Source organism: Papilio polytes, unplaced genomic scaffold (assembly GCF_000836215.1).
Source record: "Papilio polytes unplaced genomic scaffold, Ppol_1.0 DF821511.1, whole genome shotgun sequence".
In the NCBI taxonomy this organism is placed as follows: Eukaryota; Metazoa; Arthropoda; class Insecta; order Lepidoptera; family Papilionidae; genus Papilio; species Papilio polytes.
The window spans coordinates 3087377-3113763 of record NW_013527693.1 but is presented as its reverse complement, the minus strand read 5'-3'; the positions used below and the strand labels follow the sequence as shown (position 1 = coordinate 3113763).

Genomic DNA, 26387 nt, shown 5'->3' with positions numbered 1-26387 from the left:
ACGCCCCATTGATTAAAATTTAAATAATTCAGTCTTTGACAAAAATTGCATTAAAATAAAATCTTTTTTTTATCTGACTGATTTATAATTGATTAAAATACAGGTCAACATTTTAATAAAAATATTTTCAATAAACATGTCTGTTAATAAAAATGAAATTATTGGAAATTAAAATCGATAACAAATAAATAAATCTAATATAAAATTTATTTATCAACAAGTGCATGAGGTTCAACATGGGCGATAACAAGGAAAAAATCTAATCTTTCTGTACTTAGCAATAACATTTGCATTATATTTTATCCAACATATAGTTGGCACGTTGAAAACCAGAATACTATTCCGACCGACGTGCCAACTTACACGCTCGATATTTCCATCTGTAGTGTTTACTATATGATAGCTACTGTCTAAAATAATACTTGAATACTATACCAGAAAAAAAATCTAAAACAACAGCTTTTAATGTATGAAATTAATAATTTATGACAAATGAAATTGCAAACTTATATAATATTTTGAATAAATTATTTTAAGTAGGCACGTAGGCATTTATAACCTGTTACAGTTACATGTTACAGAGAAATCTTAATTTGTATTGTACACTATCACTCCGCTGCCTCCACTCCACTCGGGACACTCATTGTCTATCATGCTATGCATTACGGATCAGTCTTTCTATTGCATTCAATCAAATTACTATACAATTGTAACACCACAGTGGTTTCACAATAGCCATTTGACAGGAACATATTCGACAGTGAAAGTTCACCACACTACAACCGTTAACTAGACTGATACAAATGACAAACAAACTATTCACCGGATACATTTTTTTCATGTGTTTGACTGTGAGAAGCTTCGCTGCTGTGTACTTCCGCTTCTAAAAGAAAAAAAATACAATTATAATCAACATATAAAAAAATATAAAACAATTCCCGAGTTGTGAGAGCCCAATGGTGATGAGTAGAGCCATGCACTTTAAGCACAAGTTGTAACTCACCGCCTACACTATTTTTTGCTTTGGATTATACTATTTTTGCTGACACTGAAACAATGTGAAGTTGACAAAAGATAATATTACAACCCGGTTTCACTAACTTAAAACTAAAAAGGGCTCATACATACAGACTTGTTATCTATTAAGTATGTGCAATAAGGGAGTAAGTACAATTTTCATGGATTTTCCATGGTCATAATGGGGGGATAGATATCCACCCCAGCCTTGATAGAAAAATGTAATACAGAAAAAAATTCCCTGTCCAAAACTAGCCTATATCATCAACTGGCGACAACTATGCCTATTCACATCGGATCCGGAATAACAAGTATGCGCCGTTCAGTGGAAATTAGGATTTAATGTGTCAAAGACTTGTATGAGCCCTATCCGAAACACGTTTTTGTTTATTAAAGTGTTACCTGCAATAGCTCTGTCGACCTTCTGCTTGTCCCTGACGATGTAGTTGGTGGTGATGAGGAAGAAGACGCCGCCGACGACCTCGACGAAGCAGGTGAGGAAGAGCGCGTACTGCAGCGCGCGGAACTGCTGGCTGCGGCTGGCCGCCTCCGCCGCGCCGCCGCTCAGCGACCGCTTCAAACTCTCCGATATCTGAAACAGATATTCATCACTAGCAGCGATTTCACCCGCGTGAAATAAAAAAAAATTAACCTATTACACACTAGTAGCGTAGCTTTTTAATGGTGAAAGAATTTTTAAAATCGGTCTAGTAGTCGAGTTATTTCAATAAATACAAAAATACAAATCTTTCTCCTTTTCAATATTCAGAATAGTTTAATCTACCTATCGGACGAAAAATAGGGTATTTTAACTTTTTTCATCGGATGTACCAAAAACTAAAATTTTAATTTGCAATATAAACTCTGGTGGTGGTAAATATTCGAAATGGTATATTATCGTTTTTAATACAATTAAAATATACTTATTTTTGTTGAATAGAATATTTCATAATTATACAGTACATACATTCTGTTAGCACAGCTCAATAATGTATTTAATAATAGTTATTATTGATAAGAAACATACCACTCCTATTAAGTAGGGACTACCGGCATCCCCCAGCATATGTGATATCAGGATTTGGAATGCTTCCGCCGTCGAACGACGCGGAGGTATTACAATGTACTGGAAACATTAAAAAATTATACTTTCTGACTAAAAATAACACTATAATTATTGTTTTCTAATTTAAGTTATTCAAATTGGAGCAACAAGCTTTTTACTACGGTTAAAATTACTGTGGATAGATAAAGATTAGTCTGGTAATTATAGCAAATTTGGGGTATTTAGTATATAGGCTCCAGTTACCTTAATTTTTCTCAAAATGGATAATGTTTGTTTACTATAAATCCATCGCATGATTGTTTTACATTGATATAAAAAAGCGCCATCTATATCTTATATGCAGCATTAAAACAAATACTATGATTCCAAAAAGTTTAAACATCACATATTTTCGTACTCTTATCAATAGATGTCGCTATTTTTAAAATAGAAATCAGTCACTACTTAACAAATCAATTAAAATTATTCCAACGAGATATGATATCACTACTTCAATTTATAGATATTTTTATCTGATCTGATTACTTAAAACGTACTCATGAGTGACTAATTTCGTGATATTTAATGAAAGCGAAACAAGCATGCTATAGAATATGATAAAAATAATAAATAACGAATATCATGCACTAATAGCTAATGCCACCACAATATCATCAATACTAGAAATGTAATGCACAGTTTTCAAGTGTTTTAAATTATATCGTCATTATCCACAAAAGAAAAGGTATTAATTACAAAAGTACACTTCAGTAGCGGACACAAGATTGATTTAAAACAATTTAAAATACATTGGAAAGAAAAAAAACAACAAAAAACGGATACTGGTCGATCCGTGGGCTTGAGATATATTTTAAAACACGTGTAACCCCTCGCGGTGCTTACCAGCGACATATCGGCAACTATAGCCCAGTTGAGATTCAAAGCGACTTCGCCAATGAACATGAAGACGAACGGCGCGTAGAAATAGTACTGTGTGAGGAGCATGCCGAGCGCCATCGCCGGCGCGGACACGAGCAGCCCCACGCCGCAGATGAGCGGGTGCGCGCGCGGGAAGCGCCGCACCAGCGCCGCGCCCAGCCACGCGCCCAGCGGCACGCCCGCCAGCCCCGACGCCATCGTGATTCCGCCGAACACCAGCGACACCCTTCGCACCGCGCACCACGCTCACTCTCAGTACTCAGCACTCAGCACTTAGCGCTCAGCACTCAGCACTCAGCACTCGGTACTCAGCACTCGCAACCCGACGCGCACAACTCACATCCAACACTTGTATATAATGCAAAGTTCAAATGCAAATATAATGAATACGTTTTGTGAAATGAACTTCGTGCACGTTATATGGAACGTATCCATTATATTCGAACAGTTGGATGTCAGTTGGGTACACTTAAACATACTTATAAACTAACTATGCTAGTTTAGCAATGATCGGTTACATGCTACACGTCTAGCGTCGTTCAGGCATGATTATATGATGTGCGAAGCATTCCCCTATCAGTACAATCATGAGTACGGTAGCTCCCATTGGAATAACTTTAGTTCTGTGAGTTGTCGGGGGAGTGGGCAGCTCACCAGGACGATGTCGGCGACGATTGACCAGGTGAGGTTGAGCGAGAACATTCCGAGGAACATTAGTATGTATGTGGGTGTCGTGAGCGCGGGCGAGGAGACGGCGACGAGCGCGAGGTAGACGAGCGGCGCGGAGGCGAGCAGCGCCAGGCCGCACACGAGCGGGTCGCAGTGCGGCAGGCGCGCGCGCAGCCGCTGCGCCAGCGCCGCGCCCGCCGGCACGCCGCACGCGCCCGCCAACATACCCACTATGCCGAACCTCAGCGACACGCTGCGCCCGCAGCCGAGCGCGCGCGCGCAAACAACCGCTCATTTATTGCAATTATAACAACGAACATGCACACTTTTGAGTTTTAATGGGACGGCTCTCACGGATTCTTGTTTCTTATTCCACTGTTTGCAATTCCTCTTAGATTAATTGAGAGCTACGATATAAATTGGGAACTCTTATCCTAATACGTTTGTTGTGAAATTTGTTTGTGGTAAAATGCTTCGTACTTTCATTTTGTCGAGAAATTAAAAACTATAAGTATTTTTTCGATTGAAACATCATAATGCATATTGCCACACCCTTTTTTACTTGGTATCATAATATGTAGAAGTAAAACATATCTCCACTCCACATAAAATCTTCAATGTGTGTCGCTGTATATACTGACCTCTCCTTGGAGATGTTGACGCCGGGCTGCAGGTCGAGGCCGAGGAATATGAAGAGCGGGCCCCACCACGCCAGCGCGCCAGTCACAAACGCCACGCACGTGAACGCCAGCGTCGACAACATGAACGACGGACTGGACACAAACGTATCACATTGACATCAAATTATTCACTGCGTTTTTACCTGCTATCCTATCTAGTTTAAACAAAATATCTTCACTCTGTCCACGTAAAGTTTAGAATGCTTATATCACCAATTTCTTGAGAAAAAAACTTTGTAGACATTTCTTTATGTTTAGCTTTAGTTTTCTTTTTGCTCAATTCATGAGACATGTAATGTAACGTATTTTTTCTCTTATGTTATTTTTTAAATATGACATCTAAAATTATACGACATAAAAAAATCTATAACGGCATATTGCGTTAGAAAAATAATTCAGGTAAATATTAACGTCAATAAAATTCCATTGCCTAATAAATTGGTATTTTTTTGTAGGGTGCGGTCAGCAAGGGTAGCTAGGGTGAGGTAAAATCCTTCCCCTAAAGTATGGTGAGATATTAAATTGCTGCATCACGGCAGTAAATTACATTTTGATATAATAAAAAGAAAATTGCACCACGTAGTATTTAAACCTTATTGAGGAAGTTTTGTGTTCCTTCAATGTTAAAATATAGTTCCACGTTTGAGGTAAATTATGAAGTAAATGTTATTCATTATGTACAATGTTATAAATATTTTCCTGGTGAATATATTTATTTACTAGCTTTAGCTCGCGACTCCGTCCGCGTGGAATTAAAAAAAAAAACAAAAACAAGTAGCCTATGTGTTCTTCCAGATTACGTTCTATATCTATGCCAAATTTCATCCAGATCCGTTTATCCGTTAAAGCTACAAACTGTAACAAACATCCATCCATCCAGCCATCTAAACTTTTGCATTTATAATATTACTTATATAAAATAAAGATTTAACTCGCCTTTTAAGTGTTTTTATAAGTCGGATTACGTCATAAAGAAAATTGTAATTTATCACGTCGTTAAGACAAAAGACACAATAAAGAAACTACGTAGTTCGTGTTCTACGTACATGAATCATTAGGAGCAACGTCTACTGCATTATTTGAATTTATTAAAATACTTTCCAAACGAAAGAGTTAGTACACGTAACAATTATGCTCTACAACTCTTTAGTGAGAATCAAATACTTGTTAGAAATTGATAGGGCTGTTAAAGCCGAGGTCCCAGCAAAAATATAACCTATCATCAATCTATACTGATATTATAAAGATTTGTATTTTTGTATGTATTGAGAAAACTCAAAAACTACTGGGCGGATTTCAAAAAATCTTTCATCATTTAAAAGCTTCGTTACCACTGCGTAACGTAGGCTATGTTTTTTCTATTCATTTTATTCCACGTAGATGAAATCGCGAGCAACATATAAGTATGTAATATAATCCTGTCAATAGAGCAAGAATGTACTAAAAATATACTCACTTCCTAACAAGCGCTCGTAGGTCATCACCATATGAAGTCGGTTTCATAGTGCTCTCCTCAGCCTGTCCCCGCTCCGGGTCCTGCATCACGCAAGCCACCAGCACTACGGCGGCGGCGCCCAGCACCGGCGTCACACGCAGCCCCCAGCGCCAGTCGCCGGCGATCGCGCCCGCCACCGACCCCACTATGTAACCGAAACCACTGGAAACAACAAACATATACCTTGTAAAAAAGCAAACATAATAATTTAAGCAAGTGCAAAGATTGCTTTCCGAATTGGTTGAATCGAGACCAAAGAGGCCAAATTAAATAAAATCGTATTCAGTATGTTTCACTTTACATTATCTTTTTTTCAATAAAATGAAATTCATTACTTACCTTCCAACAGGAATGGCGAAGTAAAAGAATGCCAGCATCTTGGAGCGCACATTCCCGACGAAGAGGTCGCTGATAATGGTGGGGGCGATGGTGGAGTACGACGCCTCGCCGATGCCCACCAGCCCACGGAACACCGCGAACCAATAGTAATTCTGTTAAAATATAATTACGACATCATGACCAATGCAAGTCTTTTTTAGTTAATCATAACTGGCACATGTGTTCCGTTAATACGATAAGAGTAGCTTTCGCCCGCGACTCAGTCCGCGTTATATTAATAAAATCAAAAGTAAGTAGCCTATGTGTTCTTCAAGACTATCCTCTACATCTACGTCATATTTCATCGTCATCCGTTCAGCAGTTTAGGCTACAAACTTTTACAAACATCCATCCATCCATCTAACTTTCGCATTTATAATATGAACCTTTCTCACATTATATATTAGTATACAAGATGAAAAAGGTTGCTATGCTATCCTAGTACTAATGAGTAGATATGCAGATTGTTTTATTTTATCCGAGCACGCGTATTTGATACACAGAATAACACCTTTACTATCAATTTGATATAATTGTCTACGTCTACGAATTGTTTATAGAGATATAAAAGCTATATGAGTCATACAATCTAAATACGGATGTGGTTGTATAAATATTTGCATCAGATCTCAGAGACCTAAAATATACAATGCCAAATATTATCTAAACAAACGCCAACAGAAAGTGCACTGCATTCAAATATCACAATAGAGTTCCATTGATTTTAAAATCCTTTTAAATGCAGTCTTTACTAGCTCGCGAACAAAAAGCAATACAATTTAGGAACTCTCCATTTGCAGATTCAAATCTTTAACTTCTTTGATGGATTTCCGATTAGTAGGAAAAATATTCTTCAATTACAATATTCAGTTGACTTGGCACGTCACGTTGTCGGAAACAAAACTATTCCACTGCTCAATTTCTAACAGTTATTTACTCTTACCGTTACATAAGAACCAGCAAATGTTGTCATAGTCCATAGTGCGACACCAGCCGCCATTATCTTCCGCCGCGAGTACCTGTCGCCTAGGTAGCCGAACATCGGCGCGAACACCATGTAGGCGATTACAAACACGGTTTGCAGCAGACCCGCCCAGTCGTCGCCGATGTTGAACTCGGTTTTTACATCGCTAAGGACGCCTGTGAAAAAAAAATATGTTGACGGATCTAGGGGCTAATGTGTATGGTTGAGTTTCGTGTCCTATTAATGGGCCGGAACATAATTTAAGAAGAAATGTCCTTATACTATGAAGACCAAAGATTCATTGGACGGATTTATATCTTGATAATATTCGTAAGTCATATAATTCCACAGGATGTTTACCTTCACAGCTAGTACGTGATAAATCAACTCTTAAAATCGTAATTAATCATTTTAATATCGCAAACAGGAAGTCGGCTACCGATATATCTTAATATCATTTATTAAAATAAAACACATTTTTGCATATAAACATGGCCTACCTACAATTTTTTAAATTAAAGAAATATATATTTAATAAGTCACAAAGTTAATTCAACACGTTGAGGAAATACAGATCGGATTTAAATCTTCAATACATAAAACTATTAGAGGAAATTCCCGGGAATTGAACTCAAATAACAAGGACGTTAAATACATGAATGTGTAAAATATCAAATCGTAAAACATTTTCAACAATTTAGGTATAAAGTTATAAGAATCTGAGAGTATATTATATTACTTTTCATAATTAAAACAAAAGAATAATTAATGAATAATTTTATATTGCTTGTATTTTTTTTCAATTCCGGTTCAGATCGCAACTTTTAGCGAACGTAATACCAATCACCTTCACAAGGTCAATATAAGGCTGCATATCTAAAGTTTATATTGTTTTAATCAATAACACTTTATGCACAAAATGGCCACTTATGACAATATATTACATAATTATTCAAGGCCTATGATTCGTTAGACCGAGTGTCTAATATAGGTATTTTAATTAAATCTGATATAAATTACGTTAATTTTAAAAACAAAAGAATTCACAAGTACAAAAAACTTCTTCAAAAAGGTCACTACAGTTTAATTAAACTGTCCAGTGTCGTGAGATTCACAAACTTAATAACATCTTAATAATGATTATCAGGACGTATTAATATTATAAAAACGATGCAAAAGGTCAAATTGCATTCACATCATTTTCATATAGACGCTCGTATCCAATAGTCCATCCTACGCCAATTTAAAAAATAACAAAAAAAACGCTAGCTTGGAATTTTCTTATATGGCAATCGTAACGGTAATCTGTTATCTTTGTTGATATTGACAGTTACCTTACATATCAGTATTATGTAAATAAGTATTTGCAAACAAGAGTCGACATGAGGGTGCGGTTCGCACCTACATGAGATAGATAAGATTACAGTGTACACAACTGAAACTTTGCAGATTGTTGCGAAATATATCCGACGTGCTTTCGACAAGTAAGGAAAGGATGGGAAGGGAAAGTAAAGTTAATGGTGGAGGAGACGGATAGGAAGGGGAGAGACCTTTATTATGTGAGTAACCTCCGTCAATTAAGAGTAAGCAACGCTTCGCCTTTTCGGCAAATTCATGTTAGCTAAGGTGACAAAGGTGTTTGTCACTATATTATTAAAAAAAGTGCAGTATGTGTCAAGCAAAGTACCTGAGAATAATTCCAATATATGAATAAATATCAACGTGTAATAAACCATAATAAATTAATGTATATATTTTTTAATTACACTAGTGTTTAGAATTAGAATAACCGTCGAAATGTAACCATAATATCATAACTTAGGAGTGCCCATTAAATCTTATTGCATAACAATACCACTGCAAAATTCTATAGTAATCTACCCTAAGATTATACAAACAGCGACCATTCATCGTTTACAATAATAATCTGTTATATTTGTTCCTATAACACGGCAGCGTTTTGACAGTAACATAAATCATTCCTTTATGCACGTCCCCTACTGTTTAGCGCAGCATTGTACTCCACCGGTGCCGTGTCGTGTCCACGTTAATGCATTTGTATTTCGTCTTCAACAAAAGCTTTGTTATAACCAACAAATTATTGTCTATCAAAGATGGTAACAAGTTCATTAATTATACTTTTAATTAGAAAATCTTAGGCTTTTCCTGGGGGAGATTTTAAAATAAAGAAAAAAAGTATTGCAGATTAAAAAGGCTCTGAAAATAAACGACTTCAATACAATAACAGACTGCGTAAACCGTTATAGAATTTCTAACAGTACCAAAGTAACTGTTAGCTAATAAAGTATTTTTTAACATAAAAGCCTATTGTTGATAGTTATGGTGAAAGTGAAAATCTATTATAAAGAATATTCGAAGCATTCACCTGTGTGCATGAACTGAGTGCCGATAGAAAGCCTCAGCGATGAAATACTTGATTAACTTTCTTGTGCTCAACTAACACGGCAAAGTTCTCACTTGAACGTAAGGTTTACTGTCCCACTTTATTTACAAATATTAACAAAGCCTTATCAAGTAAAGTGTTCTGATATCGATTTGGTTCGAAACTTTCGCAATATTACTTGTAGTACATCCCAGATATTACGGATATTAGATTAGAAAAATAAACTTGTAATAACATGAAAAAAAAACAAATTTAATTGATTGATATCATTCTGGGGAATAATCGAATGAGGTTTTGCTTTTCAAATATGATCACAAAAAGGACAGAAGACAACATAAGCCTCTTGTCAGTTGGTTATGCACTTTCCATATGTTCATGTACTCGATAACTGTAAATAGTATTTGACAGTCTTGCAGAACAGACAGTTCATGTCAGGCTACACACAGTTGCTTTGCCATATTGAATTTTGTGGTGTATTTCATTAATCTACTGTGTACCGAGTGTATACGAATATTTAATTACTTGTTACCAATGTAGATAAAATTAATTAACATTTTATTATCGGTTCCATTTAACATTTTGTTTCATGGTAGCGAAACATAGCAATTTTTGGGGGCCCCAATCTGATGTCTATTTCTAACATGCCAGTTCCCGCTTACTAACTTGTGCGAATATCTATAGGATAAACTATTTCTTAGATTTATATATTTTCAGAGCTTTATAATAGTTAGACATAGGCCAGTAAAAGTAGATCGTATCGATAGATTGCGAAATCCGTGAATGTAAATGGATCCATGCTGAAATCTAATAGTACAGCTCTCTGAATGTATTTCGTGGTACCTACACACCCACGATACGACCACGGTAATTAAACAGAACATCGAACCACCCATTCTGACGTGATAAAGTATGATTCATCACTAATAAATATTCATAATGATTTCCCTATTATTGACTGTAGATAACGGGAGATGATTTCACGTTTAAAATTTAAATAGATTATGTGGGTTTACACGTAGTACATTTTGATCAGTCTGGTGACCTTCAAAGCACATCATGTGACGTTGTCAGGTATCGTGCGTGGCGTGACGTTGGCGCGAGACGCTGCGGCGCTACGTCACACCGCACGCGCCTTGTCGCCGTCGCCGGATGTTTATTGCGGATCAGGTTATGGAGTATACTGACTCATTTGTAGGTTATAAAACGAAGATTTCATCATCTCGATATTATAAATAGAATATACAACAAATATTGTTTTATTTATTGAATAACGCAGTAATTTAGTGGCAAACACCGTTAGTTAGAAAAGCTGTTGCTGCATGGGTGTGCCGCATGGGGGCAGCACCTTACTACGACAGCAAAGCAAACTGACGACAGCACGCCGTAGGTCGTGTCCGCATCACGCCATGCGCGCTAACCAATCAGTGCGCGCGACTCCACGCGACCGTTGCGCTTGCGCGCTCAGCGGCCCGTGACAGAGAGTGCCAACGCGATTTCTTCTCTCTCATATGTTACCGACGAACAACAATTTATTTTTAAATCTTGCATAACGACAGACTAATTATCATTGAATATTTTAGATCGTTTTAGCATCTTGTTCTGATGATACAAAGAATAGATTTGGCGAGCGAGACAGTGACCTAGTCTGTTACTGACAAAATATATGAACTAATGTTGAAGTTTACTATGTTTGTTGTAGTTAGCTTCTTTCAGTATAATCTGACCGTCGCGAGTTCCTTCAGTCCAAGTTAATATTTCATCAATTGCCCATTGCGAAATCTTCTGATTCGGTATTTGTTACATTATAAAATAAATGTCTAGAGAATACCTTTAAATAAAATGCTACCCTTTCTTTGCTAACATCCCTAGCCAAGTATTTCGTTCTACACGGCATCACTGACAAAAACTACATCCGGCTGTGTTTTTAATAGTAGATAGTTAAAAAAATGTCATTATGTTTGCTACCTATTAGTCGGGTGTCCAAGAAACTCGTTTGTAAAAAAGTCAAACTAGGCCAAAATGATGATAAGAACAGACTTCCACAAAAAATTGAACCCAATCTAATCTGAGTCAAATTAAATTGAATCAAGAAAATTAAGAAAAAGTCGTGGGAAATAAAATGTGAATTCTTAAGGGAATTGTAAACAGTAAAACATTAGGGGGGTAAACATCGATTAACCCTCGTAACCATTTATAAGGCGAAGGAACAAGGGGTCGAAAAGTATTCAATTCGCCGCATGTGGCCTGTAATGGGATTTCCGAAACCATAGCGAAATTCTTCGATGAAAAATGTTCCATAATACTATCGCCTTTTCATTTCCGATGGGAAGAATTTCATTTTCTTTCCATTATGTTTACATTGTCCTTAATGTTGCTACATATCAAAAGGATAAGGTATAAAAATAAGGCCTATCGAAATTAAAGATTAAAAAATTGACGCACGCACCCTTTTTTTTACATCTTTGACGGTAAACTATTCTTAATACAATATCATCAAAAAAAAGACAGAAAATGAGTTACAATATTTAAAAATCACTTTTTTACTTACGTACATTACATAATGACGTCTTTTGCAACTTGCAAATGTAAATTAACTTTTTGTTCGTAATTTTTTTTATTACATTTGAAAAACTTAAAGGTTTTTATACAAAATCGCTTATACTGATTAAAATGGTATCTTTTAAGTCAACATTTCTCAACATCCAATTAAGGTAATCGGATCGTGAGATTTTATTTTTAACATTTTAGTCATAAAAAAAAAATTATTATGCTTGTTTTTTTACAACTTATTCAGTGTTATTAATCTTTATATTGTTACCATTTTTGGTCTTTTATCAATTAAAAAACTACACAAATGTAGTTAAAACATGATATTTTGCTACATTTAGCGACTTCAGCATTGAAATGTAGCAAAAGAAATTATTCATTCTAACAACCAATTAACATACTAACAATGCATTAGCAGTTTCTTGAATTTGAACGCTTTAGTAATTGTTAAAGGTAATTGTGAAATAAATGCTCTAGTGTGAACCATTATTTACATTAGGTTAAGGTTAGCCTTTTGCCTATTGTTTCAGATAGAAATGACAGCGTTGGATAAATCTTATGCGCATGCGACAAAGATGACGCGTTTGGGATTTAATTGAAAAAAAAACCTACAATGATCTTTTAAACAAATGACGATCCTAATTTATATTTTTATCCAATTGCAGGCTCTTATTACAATGGAATTTTTCGCAACACGATTAATATTAAACCGTTACAAAATTTGCTTACATAATGTTAGACAGGAAGTTAATTGGAACACTAAGACATGCAACTGAAAGTAATAAGCAGCTAATACCGGGAACCCGACTCCGTTCGCCCCTAAGTATCTGCTTTCAAAGTGTAACTAAACTTCTAGGAAATAGTGTACGTGACAAAGGTGCATAGTTATATAAAACTACGCGGAATACCTTGATTATGGTTGAGCGACAAGAATAAAAACTCATCCGATTGTAATTTTTAGTAGGGTCAAGAGAGAGCAAACAACTCAACCTTGTGAAGTAATCGCCGCTTCTTCACGCTTGCAACATCTGATTTTATCTAGCCTTTAGTTTTTTTAACTTTACTATATATTTTAATAATAACAAAGTTACTATAACTATGTCTAAGCGCGCGAACACCTTTGACTATACTATCGCACAACTGTTTAATGGCGAGTAAATTCCTATGAGCTTTTATGGAGGTTTGTTCACTACTTAATTTTCAGTTGTGCAACTAAATAATCAACGATTGACAAACACACAACAGTTGTGGGATTTAGTCAAAGTAATTCACAAAAGTAATGATACGTAGAGTGAAATAAATTTTGGAGAGATTGCTTTGCTGACCTTACTAAGACTTTGACTTAGTTGAGTACCCAGTTAAAGCGTTAAAAAAAAGGAGTACCTAATAGTTTTGTACTATGTGGATTGTTGCCGAAGTAAAATATTCATAAAGTTGTAAATACAATTACAAATATATGTGTAATATTGTACATATAGTCTTAGTTATTGTTCCTCAATATTAAAAAAACGACAAGCATTAACGGTCAGTTTACCTGCTAATTGATGCGTAGTTCCTTAGTTCGGATTTCAGCCGAGGTAAAAAATGTTACATTGGATAATATGCGATATATGATATCTGAAGCATCAAGTAATGGCGCGCTTTCTTTTAACATAAAAATTAAAACCTTATGTAACAGTTTTTATACGCTGTTTAGATAATCTAAACTACATCTTCCGTATGTTTAAAATATTAAACAAATACACAACTGTGATAACAGATACTATAGTCTACACATTTTAAAGACAAACTAAAAACTAGTTATCTGTTTTTTGTATCTTTTCAAATAAACGTCCGATAAATATAAAAGTAAATACGTTTAAAACCCTTTTGAAATCGAATGAAAATAGTTTACGACTGCGAGCAACCAAGTAGAAGCTTAGCTTTACGATGCTCTTAAAAAACTGCTTCCGGAGAGGAATATTAAGACGGAATAAAAAATCGGTAACCCGTCGTGCATGGTGTGTGATAACTAGGGAGTGAAAAATAAACATTCCAATGCAAAGGGGATCCTATTTATTGACTTCTTTATTTGCTTATTTTTGAACAGGAAATATTTTTACTTCGCCTCCAAAAATTTAAATAATTTATGGTTAACGTAGTACAGTCAGCAAAATAGTTGGTAAAGTAAAGTTGCCACTGAAAAATGCCCATTTTTACCCATCTTTACTTTAAATTGAGTCTAATATGTTTCACATTTTTGTTTGTAATTGAATTAACATTGCCTGTTTTCCATTTTTATTGCAACAATGTTAAGCAAAACAGTACTGATATAATTTAAATATTAAAAAAAAAATAGTTTCTGCTCCAATTGTGTCCGATCATACCACAAAACCAGTGATGCGTTTTGCCGCTCTTTGAATATTTTTTGTGGGTCGCTCACTCGTCCGTTTAAAAAAGAACTGTTGCCTGTCTTACCAGATAAAACCCATTTATAATCACAGCAACTTGAATCTATATTAGTATACACAACATGTCAAACTTGTCAGTTTAATAAAAATAGACCATAAACATGTAGAAAAAAAAACTGTCTCGTCGTTTATTCGGGATCATATTTTAATATCTTTTTTTACTAATATTACTAATGTCTTTATCGTATGAATACTAGTACAATTTAAGAGCCGGACTATAAATTCGCACTCTCTCGATTACCGGTTTTCAAATTGCAAACTATTCAATTATATACGATTCATTTCATCTGACGTCACAATCTGGCCTTTGAGGTAGCGGTCCTATTGAAGTATGGAAATTAACATAGTCGGGGACAACTATTTGTTAGTTAAGCTCATAGTGAGCGACAACTAATGAAGAATATCATAGAGCATGAATTAATGGAACTTTAAAAAATTCTAAATCCGACGTGAGTGGGCGTGCGTGGTCAGATTTATCAAGGATAGACTTGCAAATACTACTATATGATTAACTGTACATTTACTGATTTCCTACGTAACATAAGAAATTGCAAAACAATAAGCGACACTTACTAAAAACAAAGTTTTATCTTAAAAATGTTGAAAAAGCTCTAGTAAAAACAATGTTCTAGCAATAAAATAAAATTAATAATGTCGTGTACTTTTCATGTCCAAGTCTTGTTTTATGTTTTCATAATCAGCTGGATAATAAAAACATAAATACAAAATAAAACATGTTTGGGTTTTTATGAAAGAAGTAATTTACAGCATAAATAGCAATTTCTTAAAAATTTGGTACATTATCTCTATGTATAAAGTGACTTTTTATTTACCTAAGTATCTAAGTGAATTTGCTAAGGCAGTTGTAATCGCAAAGTTGCTCGTACAGACGACTACAGATGCGGATCTAGATTGTATCTTAAAGAAATGAAGAAAAAAAAATACCGACAACGAAAACAGCCGGAATCATACCGCACCTATTATCATTGCCCTCAATTACGATTAAAAAAATCGAGTTTTTAAATGCTATACGTCGAAATGTATTACAAAACGAACGAGATCCAAGCTTACATTTATACTGTTTTCGATGTTTTGGAATCTTACAATAAAGGGAAAATGCATTCCGAAAGTTAACTTGAATGCAGGAAAACAATGACGTACACATTGTCGTGTCATGGTACTTCAAAAGCGTGGTTTTGAAATGAAAAATAGAAAGTTGCATCGTCGACTGAAACCATGGTTGGATGGGTGCATCAACCTCAGTTATGGAACAGTGGCAGCTAACAAATGTATATATGTATGTAGGTATAATTAACGTGGTTCACCGCCACTTGAACTGATATGAGTTTATTATTATCAGTACTTATGCTCGTATAAGCGTTGCGCTTGGCGACTTCAAGGTCCATGCAGTTTTTTTATAAACAGAGGAAAATGTGCAGCGAGAATACAGAGATGATCAAAGATGCCCAAGGACATTCGCAATACCTGAGGAACTACAGACGTGTTGCCAGCTTTTGAGAAGATGATATCTATTACGTAATGTTATATTCATACAATAGAATTTTCGACTACATTTTAATGCTTATGCGTATCTTTGATTTTAAGTAAAAAATCTCACATCAAATTGTCATATGTTTATCATATTTGTGATCGGTAGCTGCATAGCATTTTACATTTTTGAATTCTTATCTATTGTAAAGTATGACGCACGTAAGATTGTCTTTCAAAACTTTTTTATCTTAATGCATAATTGAAAAGAACTTGGAATCCGGTACTTATTATTATTGTAAAATCTTTTATCCTTTGTAACAAAGCGTAATTAGTCACCATACAAAATATCTTAACTGGAAACGCCACAAACCAACCGTGACGTAAGACCTCAAGAAAAAATCAATATAATTATTAAGCTAAAACTTGTTTCTAAATGTTAAAGTTAGGGACAGAAAAAGTTAAAAGCGTAGCCAAATTAATACTAAAACATTCCATTTAAAACATGTTTGTAATTAAATCAAAACACTAACAAACGATAGCGACTATCTATAAATAAATGTAGACTAGAGAGCGCTAGTCTAGGAGTACACGTGACCTTGTGGAGTTCAAATCTAGCGCATAATGCTGACGTCAACTAAATGATATTGATAGCGACACAATGTACTGTTGCTTTGGGCAATCCCTATCTTTGTTATCTAATATGGAAGCTTTTAAATGATATGCCATTCAACATAAATACCATATATACTTATCAAAATGTACTATTATAAAATGGTTTCATAATGTGTTTACAGCTTGTAGGCTGTTGTCCATTTCTGTTATAAAACTTCATCTAGATTCGTACAAATGTAGCGAAGGTACAGACGTGTTAACTAACAGCAATCAGAAATTTTGCATTTATAAAATTAGTAACATGTACAAACACATGCGATGATGCCACTTATAGATATTTGTAGCATATGCTACATATAAGGTTGGCTGAGCACCTTCAGTGGTGGAAGTAATCCATTCCGAGTGCAGTCTCGATGGCCACTCGTGGTAGTAGTATACAACGCAATGCATCGCAGCCGACCATCATATCAAAGACTGTACTGTTCTTAATTCAACATCAGTAAAATCAGTTATCTTAAGATTGATCTATTTAAAGGGTAACGAATTTCAAGTAACATTTCATTGAAATTTAATACAACTTTTAAAGAATCGTTACAACTCTTTTACGCTAATAATATTCTGTTCAATAAATTTTAACGCATCCCACTTTGACCTTTTTGACCGACTTCCCAAAAGAAGGAGGTACTCAATTCGTCGATATGTTTTTTTTATTTTTTTTATGTGTGTTATTAACTGATCACATCATTCTTTATACGACGTATCTATATATATATATATATACAAAATTGGAGTGTCTGTTTGTAATGTCAAAAGAAAAATTCAAGTTTTCGGGAAGATGATGATTTGCGTTGCTAATAATGAAAATCGCATTTTAAAAAAAAAATTCTGTTTGTCCGCAAGCCGGGTTTGTCCCGGAGAAGCTCGACTGGACTTTCACTGAAGGGTAGCTGACATAGACGGCCATATTATAGGCTTCTTTTTATCTAAATATTGCGCAGACGAAGTCGCGAGCGATAGCTAGTAGGTTTATAAACGCCAACAATAAATCGTGCATAGCTCTTCATAAGGAGTAAAGCATTAGGTTGCAAAAACAACACATGACATCATCAGGTTAATCGGTATTATAAATAACAGCCGTACTCAGAATCTTATAGTCGAAGATCATACCTAAGAAACCATACGAATACTACGAAGTTCTGTTATTCTATGAACTAAGTACAGATTAAATTATAGCGGTTAATATGTTGAAAGAGACATACAGTCTGGACTACATTGTAATAGGTATAAACCACAGCGAAACAAAATTGATATGGACGATTTTTTTGATAGCGACAGATAACCTTCGTTTATAATGATAAGACCCTTAAGTAGTTGACGTAAATAAATGTTAGAAAAATAAAATAAATATGTGATAGTCAAAGAAACGATAACCTAGTTTTTGTCAAGAACTTACAGTGGCTTGCAAACATTACTAGGTTTCTTTCTAGAATTAAGAGAACTGTGGTGGACCCCCCTTTAACATCTTCGCACGACAACAGAGAAAACAGGCGTGAAGTGGGAGCAATTCCACGTTTCGTTTGATGAGTCGGGTGCTGGAGGTCTAATTTTAGACCCTATCTCTTTCTACCTTTTTCTTAAGAGGAAAGGATGGGAAGGAAGTGGATTTGACGGTGGAGGAGACGCATTGGAAGGGGAAATATCCTCTTTATGTGCGTCTCCTCCTCCGTCAATTAAGGGTAGTCAACGCATCTATAGGCAGCGGTCGCTTTCTTTTAATTAAAATCAAATTTGGGCTATAGTAATCAGGGGATAACTTGTGAGTAGGGAGATAAATTAAGGAGTTTAGCTATAAAAAGTTAAGGAATTTAAAAAAAAAGTAGTTGCATGAATTATGACAAAGTACAGTGGTTCTAAAGGAACCTCCTCTTTGATAGGTGATGGAAACTTGTTATAATTCTTGGTTTGACGTATTAATGATATCATTGCCACAGGCTATGTAATCACGCTCGTAACCTTCCGATCGAGTGCAGTTAATAAGGTAAATCAAACTCAATTAACATATGCCCCGGGATCAGTGGTCTTAGGTTAACAACTACGACTGAATTGATACATCGATAGATTAACGATCGGTCCAACGATCTGAAAATTTATACTATAAGTAATAAGTAAATAATATAGGCTATTTCCAGAAAAGATCCAGTATATATACGCAAGCTTCGGTGTACTCGGTTTAAATAATTTTAATAACAATTGTCTATACTAATATTATAAAGAGGAAAACTTTGTTTGATTGTAATGAATAGGCTCAAAACTACTGGGCCGATTTTAAAAAATATTTCACCGTTAGAAAGGTAATTTATGTGCGAGTAACAATTTTTTTCTAATTCAACGCTGACGGAGTCGCAGGCGAAAGCTAGTAAAAAATGTCTTCGAGTGAATTTTAATTTTTTTTTTCCAATTTTATGCATATTTTTCGATACATACTAATTAACATGAATGTTGTACAGTATGGTTTTTTCTGTGGTAGTACCTAGATGTGTTTTATGCGTTAAAATCGTGGAAGGCAATTAGCTTCAGATTTCGATAAACTACAACCTAATCTTTGTCGCCAATCTTTACGTACAAATAATAATATTCAATACAATAAAAAAACAATTATAAGCATCAACATAAAACCATCATCAGTGACGACATTTATCATCAAATCTTTAAAACAGTTTGTCTTTATTTTCGACCACACGCATAGTTATTTTATCTCCAAATGAACAATTACGTTTGATCGGTAAGGCCAGAAAAATTCCTTATCCATACACTTATCAATCATGTGTTACGTAATGAGTTTTTGTTTTACTAAAGATAATTTTAAAGGGCAGCCATAAGCGACGTGGATGTTCAGTGGAGCCATGATTATATTGAAAGCAGATAAGTATCCTGTTCAAGTGGTCCGGGAAAGCATTATCGATAAGTGGACATTTTTAGATGCGTCCACAAACAGATAATATTACACTCTGTCTGGTACATTAATGGTGTCATTGGTTTTATTGTATTTTGTTAAGTATTTTATAGATGAATAAATAATACAGACGAATTACTAACCTCCTTTAAGGAAATCGGTTGAAATACAGACAAAACATTGTAAAACCTATTTTTAGATGAAATTATTAAGTTAAAGTTGTTTTGTTGACAGTTTTATATTTAAAAACATTTGGTACAATAACTAGTTTTAAGATACTGTAAAGTTTTTGTTAAATGGTAACTACGTTAAAATAAAATCGATTGATTTAAGTATAACATGTTAAGCGTCCCATATTTTATTTATTGTAGACGATATGCCCGCACCCTTAATAATTCATTTGACAATATGGGGCCAGCGGGAACCCTTTTTATAGTCCCCTATTCGTTTTGTCGTATTCATAGTGACGTAATAGTTTTTTTTAATCATTTTAAGCGTTATGCGCAGTTGGTGTAGTGGTTTGAATGGTCGCTTTTAGCAGTGTCAATCTATCATGTTATGAATTCAAATCTCAAACGGTAAATAGAGGGTGCGATAATTTTTACTTAAACATCATATTGGATTTTTTTTTTTATTTACAAAATAAAGCAGAAAGCTTTTTCGTTATGTTATTTATCTTTTAGTGTCAAGAATAATCTTTGAACTTCTACTTTATTATATGTAATTAAAGAATATTGTTTATACTTCATATTGACATTATTTATTACTGTAATGAAACATTAACCCCAACGTATTCAGGAACAAAGATCTACAATAAACTGTGAACATACAAATTCGTAATATAACATATCCAACATTTTGACCCGATTTTTAAATCACAAAACAAAAAGTCTTGCGTAATTTGAAGAATTCTTTACCCGTATGCTTAAGTAGACTTTTTTAAAAAGGTTCAAGTGCGCATTCAAATATTTTACGTTAGTCACGTACGGGGTACATGACACAGCATTCTGTTGCCCCAAAACCAAGGGTCATTAAACAGTTTGAAATAGTTGCCATGATACAAATTCTTGTTACGTTTTTATACTAGTCACGTCGCGTCGAGAGCTTTGGACGTAGAAATTATAATAAATGTGTTTATACTGTAAACATACTGACAAGATAACATAAGAAGATCTATAGAATGTTTTCTTCCACGATAATAAAACATTTTTTGGATTCACTGCGGTAGTTATGTAGACATACCAAAGTTCAAATGTTAGTAGAAAATAGTCTAAATCAATGTGTCAAAAGTAATTTTAATATTCAAGATGTATGTTAATAACATGGACCTTTGATATTCAGCCAAATTAAAGCAATGCCAAATAAATTCTAAAATTGTTGACATTCAAATTTTATAACGGTGTTCCTTTATTGAGCAAGCAATAACTATAATAAAAACGATATGATTTACATCTAAGGAATTATGCCAAATACACCAAATATACGTATTTTAAAATTATATAACTTCTTCGAGTGCCATCTTCTTTGGAACCACGAAAGAAGATTGCACTTTTGGAAGAGAATACTATTCATAATACCACTACTACAATAAGCTATTCTAAAAACTAATAAATAGCTTGAAATACTAACTAATTGTGGTACACAAATGGTTTCACAGATATTTAAATAATCATGTAATGTACATATCCCACTTAGGAGCACTCACAGTGTAGAATACTAAGAGTTGGTCCCTTTATACCATAACTCTGACATTCGTCTTTGGTATTGTACATTTGAATATCAATGAGTCATGCTCCCTGACCTAGGCATACGACAATCACAATGACATGTTAGATACAATGATAGTAATACTATCGCTCTTACGTTCATCCTACGTAATCCCCTTCTTACAAACACGTCGTAACAATTTATGAAGTGTACATAAATGTCATAATGCAATAAAGTACAATATGCAGAGATTAATACCGACTATAATTACAAGAACATTTTACAAAAAAGACATACCTATAAATACCAATAATTTAAGAACTAACAAACTATATCACATTAGAAATCAGTACTTTTATGAGCAAATGTCTACACCATTAAGACTCTGGAACATCAGAACTACTCATATAACACCATGATCTTCAAAAACCTGTTTAAGACCGATAAAAAATATATTCTGAGAACATTTACACGGCCAATTGTAAAAAAATCTTAAAACACTTCGAAGGGGTCCCTTATGTGAACATCCACTACAATATTAAGTATGCAGATGTACCACTAAAACATCCTTCGAAAGCTGCGAAACAAGGGTTGTAATCTTAATTTAAACATATCTCATATGTGTGTTTTGCATCGCTTCCTGGGCAGCTGCGTTTGCTTTAAACATGCAAGATTTTAATCAAGATAAGCACAATTTAAGGATTTTATACAAGCAAACATAATTTGATCGGACCTCAGGGAAATTTAAAGAATAAATACAATTTGATATTAATGAACGATAACGCCGATGGGAATACGAAATGTACCGTTACATTTTTAAAAGCGTAATATGGCAGGCGATGAAATGATACGATGATTAGATGACTACAAGAGGAACCCCAATGTCTAAAAGTGACGAAACATATCCTAACCTTAATGAACAAAGTAAGATATAAATAATTTCCCTGCTTAATAGAGGATAATTAATAAATCAAACAAGAAAAAACTCATATTGGTGTAAAGTTGGTGCCATGATCCTAATTTTTCGACTACTTATGTACATTGGAAATTTTATTTAGCTACACTTATCAGTCTTATAAACAAGTATTTCTCGTAGAATTCTTAAATAATTTTATGATATTAAATCGATCGAATAACATTGCTTTCTTTTAAAGGTTAATGCGATCTTGAAATAATGCGTTTCGTTATTCATGAATGTTTCTGCACCACTGCTATCACTGCAGTTCGCACGCAAATGAACTTCATGTAAATGTACTTTCACTTCGTTCCATGTCATAAACAAAATGATTTGTTATTTTTTACTACCGGACTGACTCAGGACTGTTTGTGAGTTCGTGTGTATATCCAGCTGTGCTGTGTAACATTTTTGTTTGTTAATAAAGATCATGCTCCTGGATGGAACAGGTGGGGTTTTACCCACTAAAAGTCCTTCAGTGCTACTAGTGGGGCTCCGCAATCTAAGTGAAGCCTAAACCATTGAACCGATTACTATGAGTTATTCGATTCGTAATTCTTGATTCATGGAGTAATATAATTAGTATAGTTTTTTTATTACTTGATTAAAAAGTGTGATATGCGTATGTTGTTTTATTTTTTGTTTAGACACGTTTCATAAGTAGTTAATTTCATCGAAACCATTGAAAATATAATACAATTTATTCATGACGCGATCACCTCAATACAAAGCAGCATTTACATATTCCGAGGGGCGCAGGCGCATTGTATTTGTGAGAAAGAACCGAACCCACGCGCGTGAGTTGACACTAGAGATTAGCTCTCTGATTACGTGACATCGACCCTTCCTGGGTGTTCATTCATTACTAGGGATTTATTTAATGCGGCTACATTTTTGCTGTGGGCCGTATTGTAATAACATTCTTCACCGAGATAATAGGCGGTATACAAATACGGTACTACTTACTACATTAATTATTGAGCCCTGTTCCACGTACTATCGAAAAAGAAAACTCAAGTTTTATCAATATGACTACTAATGCAACTCGTTAATGTAATAAATAAAATAAACACAACATACAAATGTCGAGTTTAAAATTAAACTAAATAAACACGTGGTAGTGTTTAACATACAATAATTTTGAATGCGCAAGATTCAGAACCTATTTAAATTTACAATCACAGTACAGGAGTGCAAATATGTCCGCTGCATGTGTGGAGAGGGTTTTGTGTTATGAAAGCGATTAATTTTAATACCATACAATTGTTCCCTCGTTGCGTGTGTAATGTAAAGTTTAAAGACTTTATACTGCACTCCCATTTGATTATATTATTTTTAATTGTATGCAATTTTATACAACTTATTTTACTAGTGTAACTTTATGAACCTGGTTTACAATCGCAACTTTTAAGAAATAACTTTCCCGCTTATCATATATGTTTCGAAAAAATAAGTATTATGATTCTAATAGGAGTAGAAGTTAGTGTGTGATTTATTTAGATATACACCTATCATAAAAATAATATCTGACCAGCAGCGCTCAAATTTCATAAAGACCGAAATAAATATTTTTAATTGATAGAAAAATTCCAATCAAAACTTTCATCCCGCAAGGGCTATAAAAGTTTCGTTCACACATCTAACATGGGTTCATTCTGAAACCAAACTTGATTAAGGCAATAAACTAATTGAAGAGGCGTTGTGTTTATTGGTCACCTGGTGTAACACAATTTGATTCAATTACTGCACATGCGGTCGGAACAGCCGACAATGGGAAGGACACGTCTCACCGCCCACTTACTTCGAAGCGACAATTTGAAACGTTAAACTTTACTACTATTTTATAAGCCGCAAAGCATTCCATTCTTTATTATACCCCAGCGTGGCGTGAGACCCTTGTGAAGTAAACAGACGTATTAGTACGTTTTCTACTTGTGTTATACGTACACATATAAACACTCGGACGAGGTGACACGTTATTTACTTACATAATGTACTGTCACATTCTTTAAAAATGTAACCCGCTGTAACTTAATTTAATGAAATATTATAAATACAATACTTAATAATGGACAGGTGTTTTATGGATGTTTGTTACTACATAACTCACAAATGAAATTTGAAATACAGATAGATTATATTGTGGAAAAGTGCATAGACCTAACACTGATTTTTTATTACAAAATAATAATATTATTTTATAACGCTACATACGTTTATTATACCGCATGTCGAATTCATTAGAAATTTAAACATTTTTTTTCGTAATGTACAATGTAAATGAAGTTTTAAAAATACGCGACCTTCAGTCCTCGGCATGTAAGTCAACGACATCACATTGTTAGTTGAGATTTCGAAATGCACCTTTTTATTCAACTTTATAGCTTGCAACACTGACGCAATAAAAGGATACCAGGCGTAATCTGATTTAATCCTGGTATGCCAGGAAATTACCCAAACTTGACGACACACTTTGCTTTAAGATTATGTGATTTGTAGACATAAGCGACTGTTGCGTAATCACAAATTTTGATAAGTGAATGACGTTAAAATTATGTTACACTTTTGTACATTACTAAGTTAGCCTTGTAAAAGTGAAATAGCTATTTTCAAATATTCTAATTTCATGTATTAGTGTACGCTTCATTTACGCAGTAACGCGTATTACTTTCGCGTGCAATAAAATAGTAAATTAACATATTTATAAATTATTTTCCAATTCATGTTTTTAGCATAGATTGAACACCCTTAAATATAAAATATTTTTTTAAAATACAGAATATCGTTAATCATTTTTGAAAACTCAGAGATGGATAATTAATGTGCACATTGAAAAAAAACGGATTTTTATATAGAATTGATGCTAATTAAACTGGACTCATAGAACAGATGTGCAAACTGTCTTAATTGCCTTGAAGCAAATTTAGTAAAAGAAATTTATAATATTCATTGTGGTTGTCCTTCATTAAAAAACAATACAACAGTCAAGTCAGTCAATATGCATGGATAACATTAAGTATTTATTTTAAAGTTCAAGATGAATTACCAAAAAACATTATGGTACATTTCAACATGGGTTGTATACATAAGGTATTTAATTCTTTTTTTGAACATTAATTTGATTAAAATTTCATGAGGTAGCAGTCTTTAAAAGTACAGGTTAAAATTGGCTATTTTTGACTTATGACTATAAAGTCATGATTTAATATTGACTATCTATTGCTACATGTTTTCACTACAAAAGCACATAAAAAGAGTTACTATTAAGGTAAGGTATTAAAGTACTTTTAAAGAAGGTAAAAATCGCTAAAGGCATAACCTATTCATATTATGTTATCTATGTCAAATATGTCCTTAGAAATCTTGATTAAATGATGAAGTGTTACAATTCTTATAAGAGTATTATAATATTATCTACTGTAAATTCCTATGGAACATAGGTACAAAACAATTATCTCTTATATCTTTACCTATATTAAATTTTGTGAAAGCCTAATATATTAATATATGAATTACATATATGACATGTTCCATTTTTGATAATTTAAGGTTGAAGGGAAATCAAGGTTTATGTGCATAACTATAAAAATACTCACCTGCTATTGTAAATCTATCCATATAATTGATGAGATTAACGAAACATAGTATTCCGACAGTCATGTATTCTCTGAATGATACATCTCCTAGATTTTCTCTTCTTCGTGCTTGCTTCTCCTGTAGCAACGCTGTCGCAGAATCATTATCACTGCCATTAACTAACTGTTGATTTGATGTATTTGGGGTTATACCACTCTGGTCCATGGTGTCAGCACTTTAAACCAACAATTTTCAAGTGGTCCTAATGACGTTTCAAGTCCGAAATATTATGGAACTCTTTTATAATTTAACAATGCTCAAAAACTGTATATAAATTGACACAGCGTAAATTAATTAAAAATAAATACATCACAAAACTAAAATAACAGGAAAGACGTTTCGTTCTTCACGACTTTATAAGCGGGCTCATATTCCTGCAATACGTTATTTCACCAAAAACTCACGGCGAAATGACAAGTGACAACTCAGCTCACGCTCACTGTCA

General features: G+C 34.1%; 1 protein-coding gene across 3 annotated transcripts; it reads right to left on the bottom strand.

Annotated features, from left to right (window-relative positions):
- Positions 1-141: 141 nt before the first annotated feature.
- On the bottom strand, positions 142-26378 carry LOC106108551 (protein spinster). Of its 3 annotated transcripts, XM_013289752.1 has the most exons (10): positions 25903-26378; positions 7167-7363; positions 6185-6336; positions 5807-6007; positions 4312-4443; positions 3656-3923; positions 2045-2143; positions 1420-1609; positions 1004-1048; positions 142-883 (listed from the first exon to the last, which is right to left on the bottom strand). In XM_013289752.1, exons 1-9 carry the CDS (start codon positions 26105-26107, stop codon positions 1029-1031), a joined length of 1464 nt encoding a protein of 487 aa, XP_013145206.1. In that variant the 5' UTR covers positions 26108-26378; the 3' UTR covers positions 142-883; positions 1004-1028. The 3 variants fall into 3 exon arrangements, with proteins under 3 accessions (XP_013145206.1, XP_013145204.1, XP_013145205.1); XM_013289750.1 differs by lacking the exon at positions 1004-1048 and having other exon boundaries at positions 25903-26374; XM_013289751.1 differs by lacking the exons at positions 1004-1048; positions 3656-3923 and adding an exon at positions 2966-3227 and having other exon boundaries at positions 25903-26373.
- Between the last annotated feature and the right edge of the window lie 9 nt (positions 26379-26387).

Bases quoted from the DNA above. Each gene is read 5' to 3' on its own strand.
- LOC106108551 (XM_013289750.1), bottom strand. From the start codon at position 26,107: ATGGACCAGAGTGGTATAACCCCAAATACATCAAATCAACAGTTAGTT. The intron at 7,364-25,902 runs GTGAGTATTTTT...TTTTTTTCACAG, and splicing joins GGATAGATTTACAATAGCAG to GCGTCCTTAGCGATGTAAAA. The intron at 1,610-2,044 runs GTATGTTTCTTA...TATCTGTTTCAG, and splicing joins GTCCCTACTTAATAGGAGTG to ATATCGGAGAGTTTGAAGCG.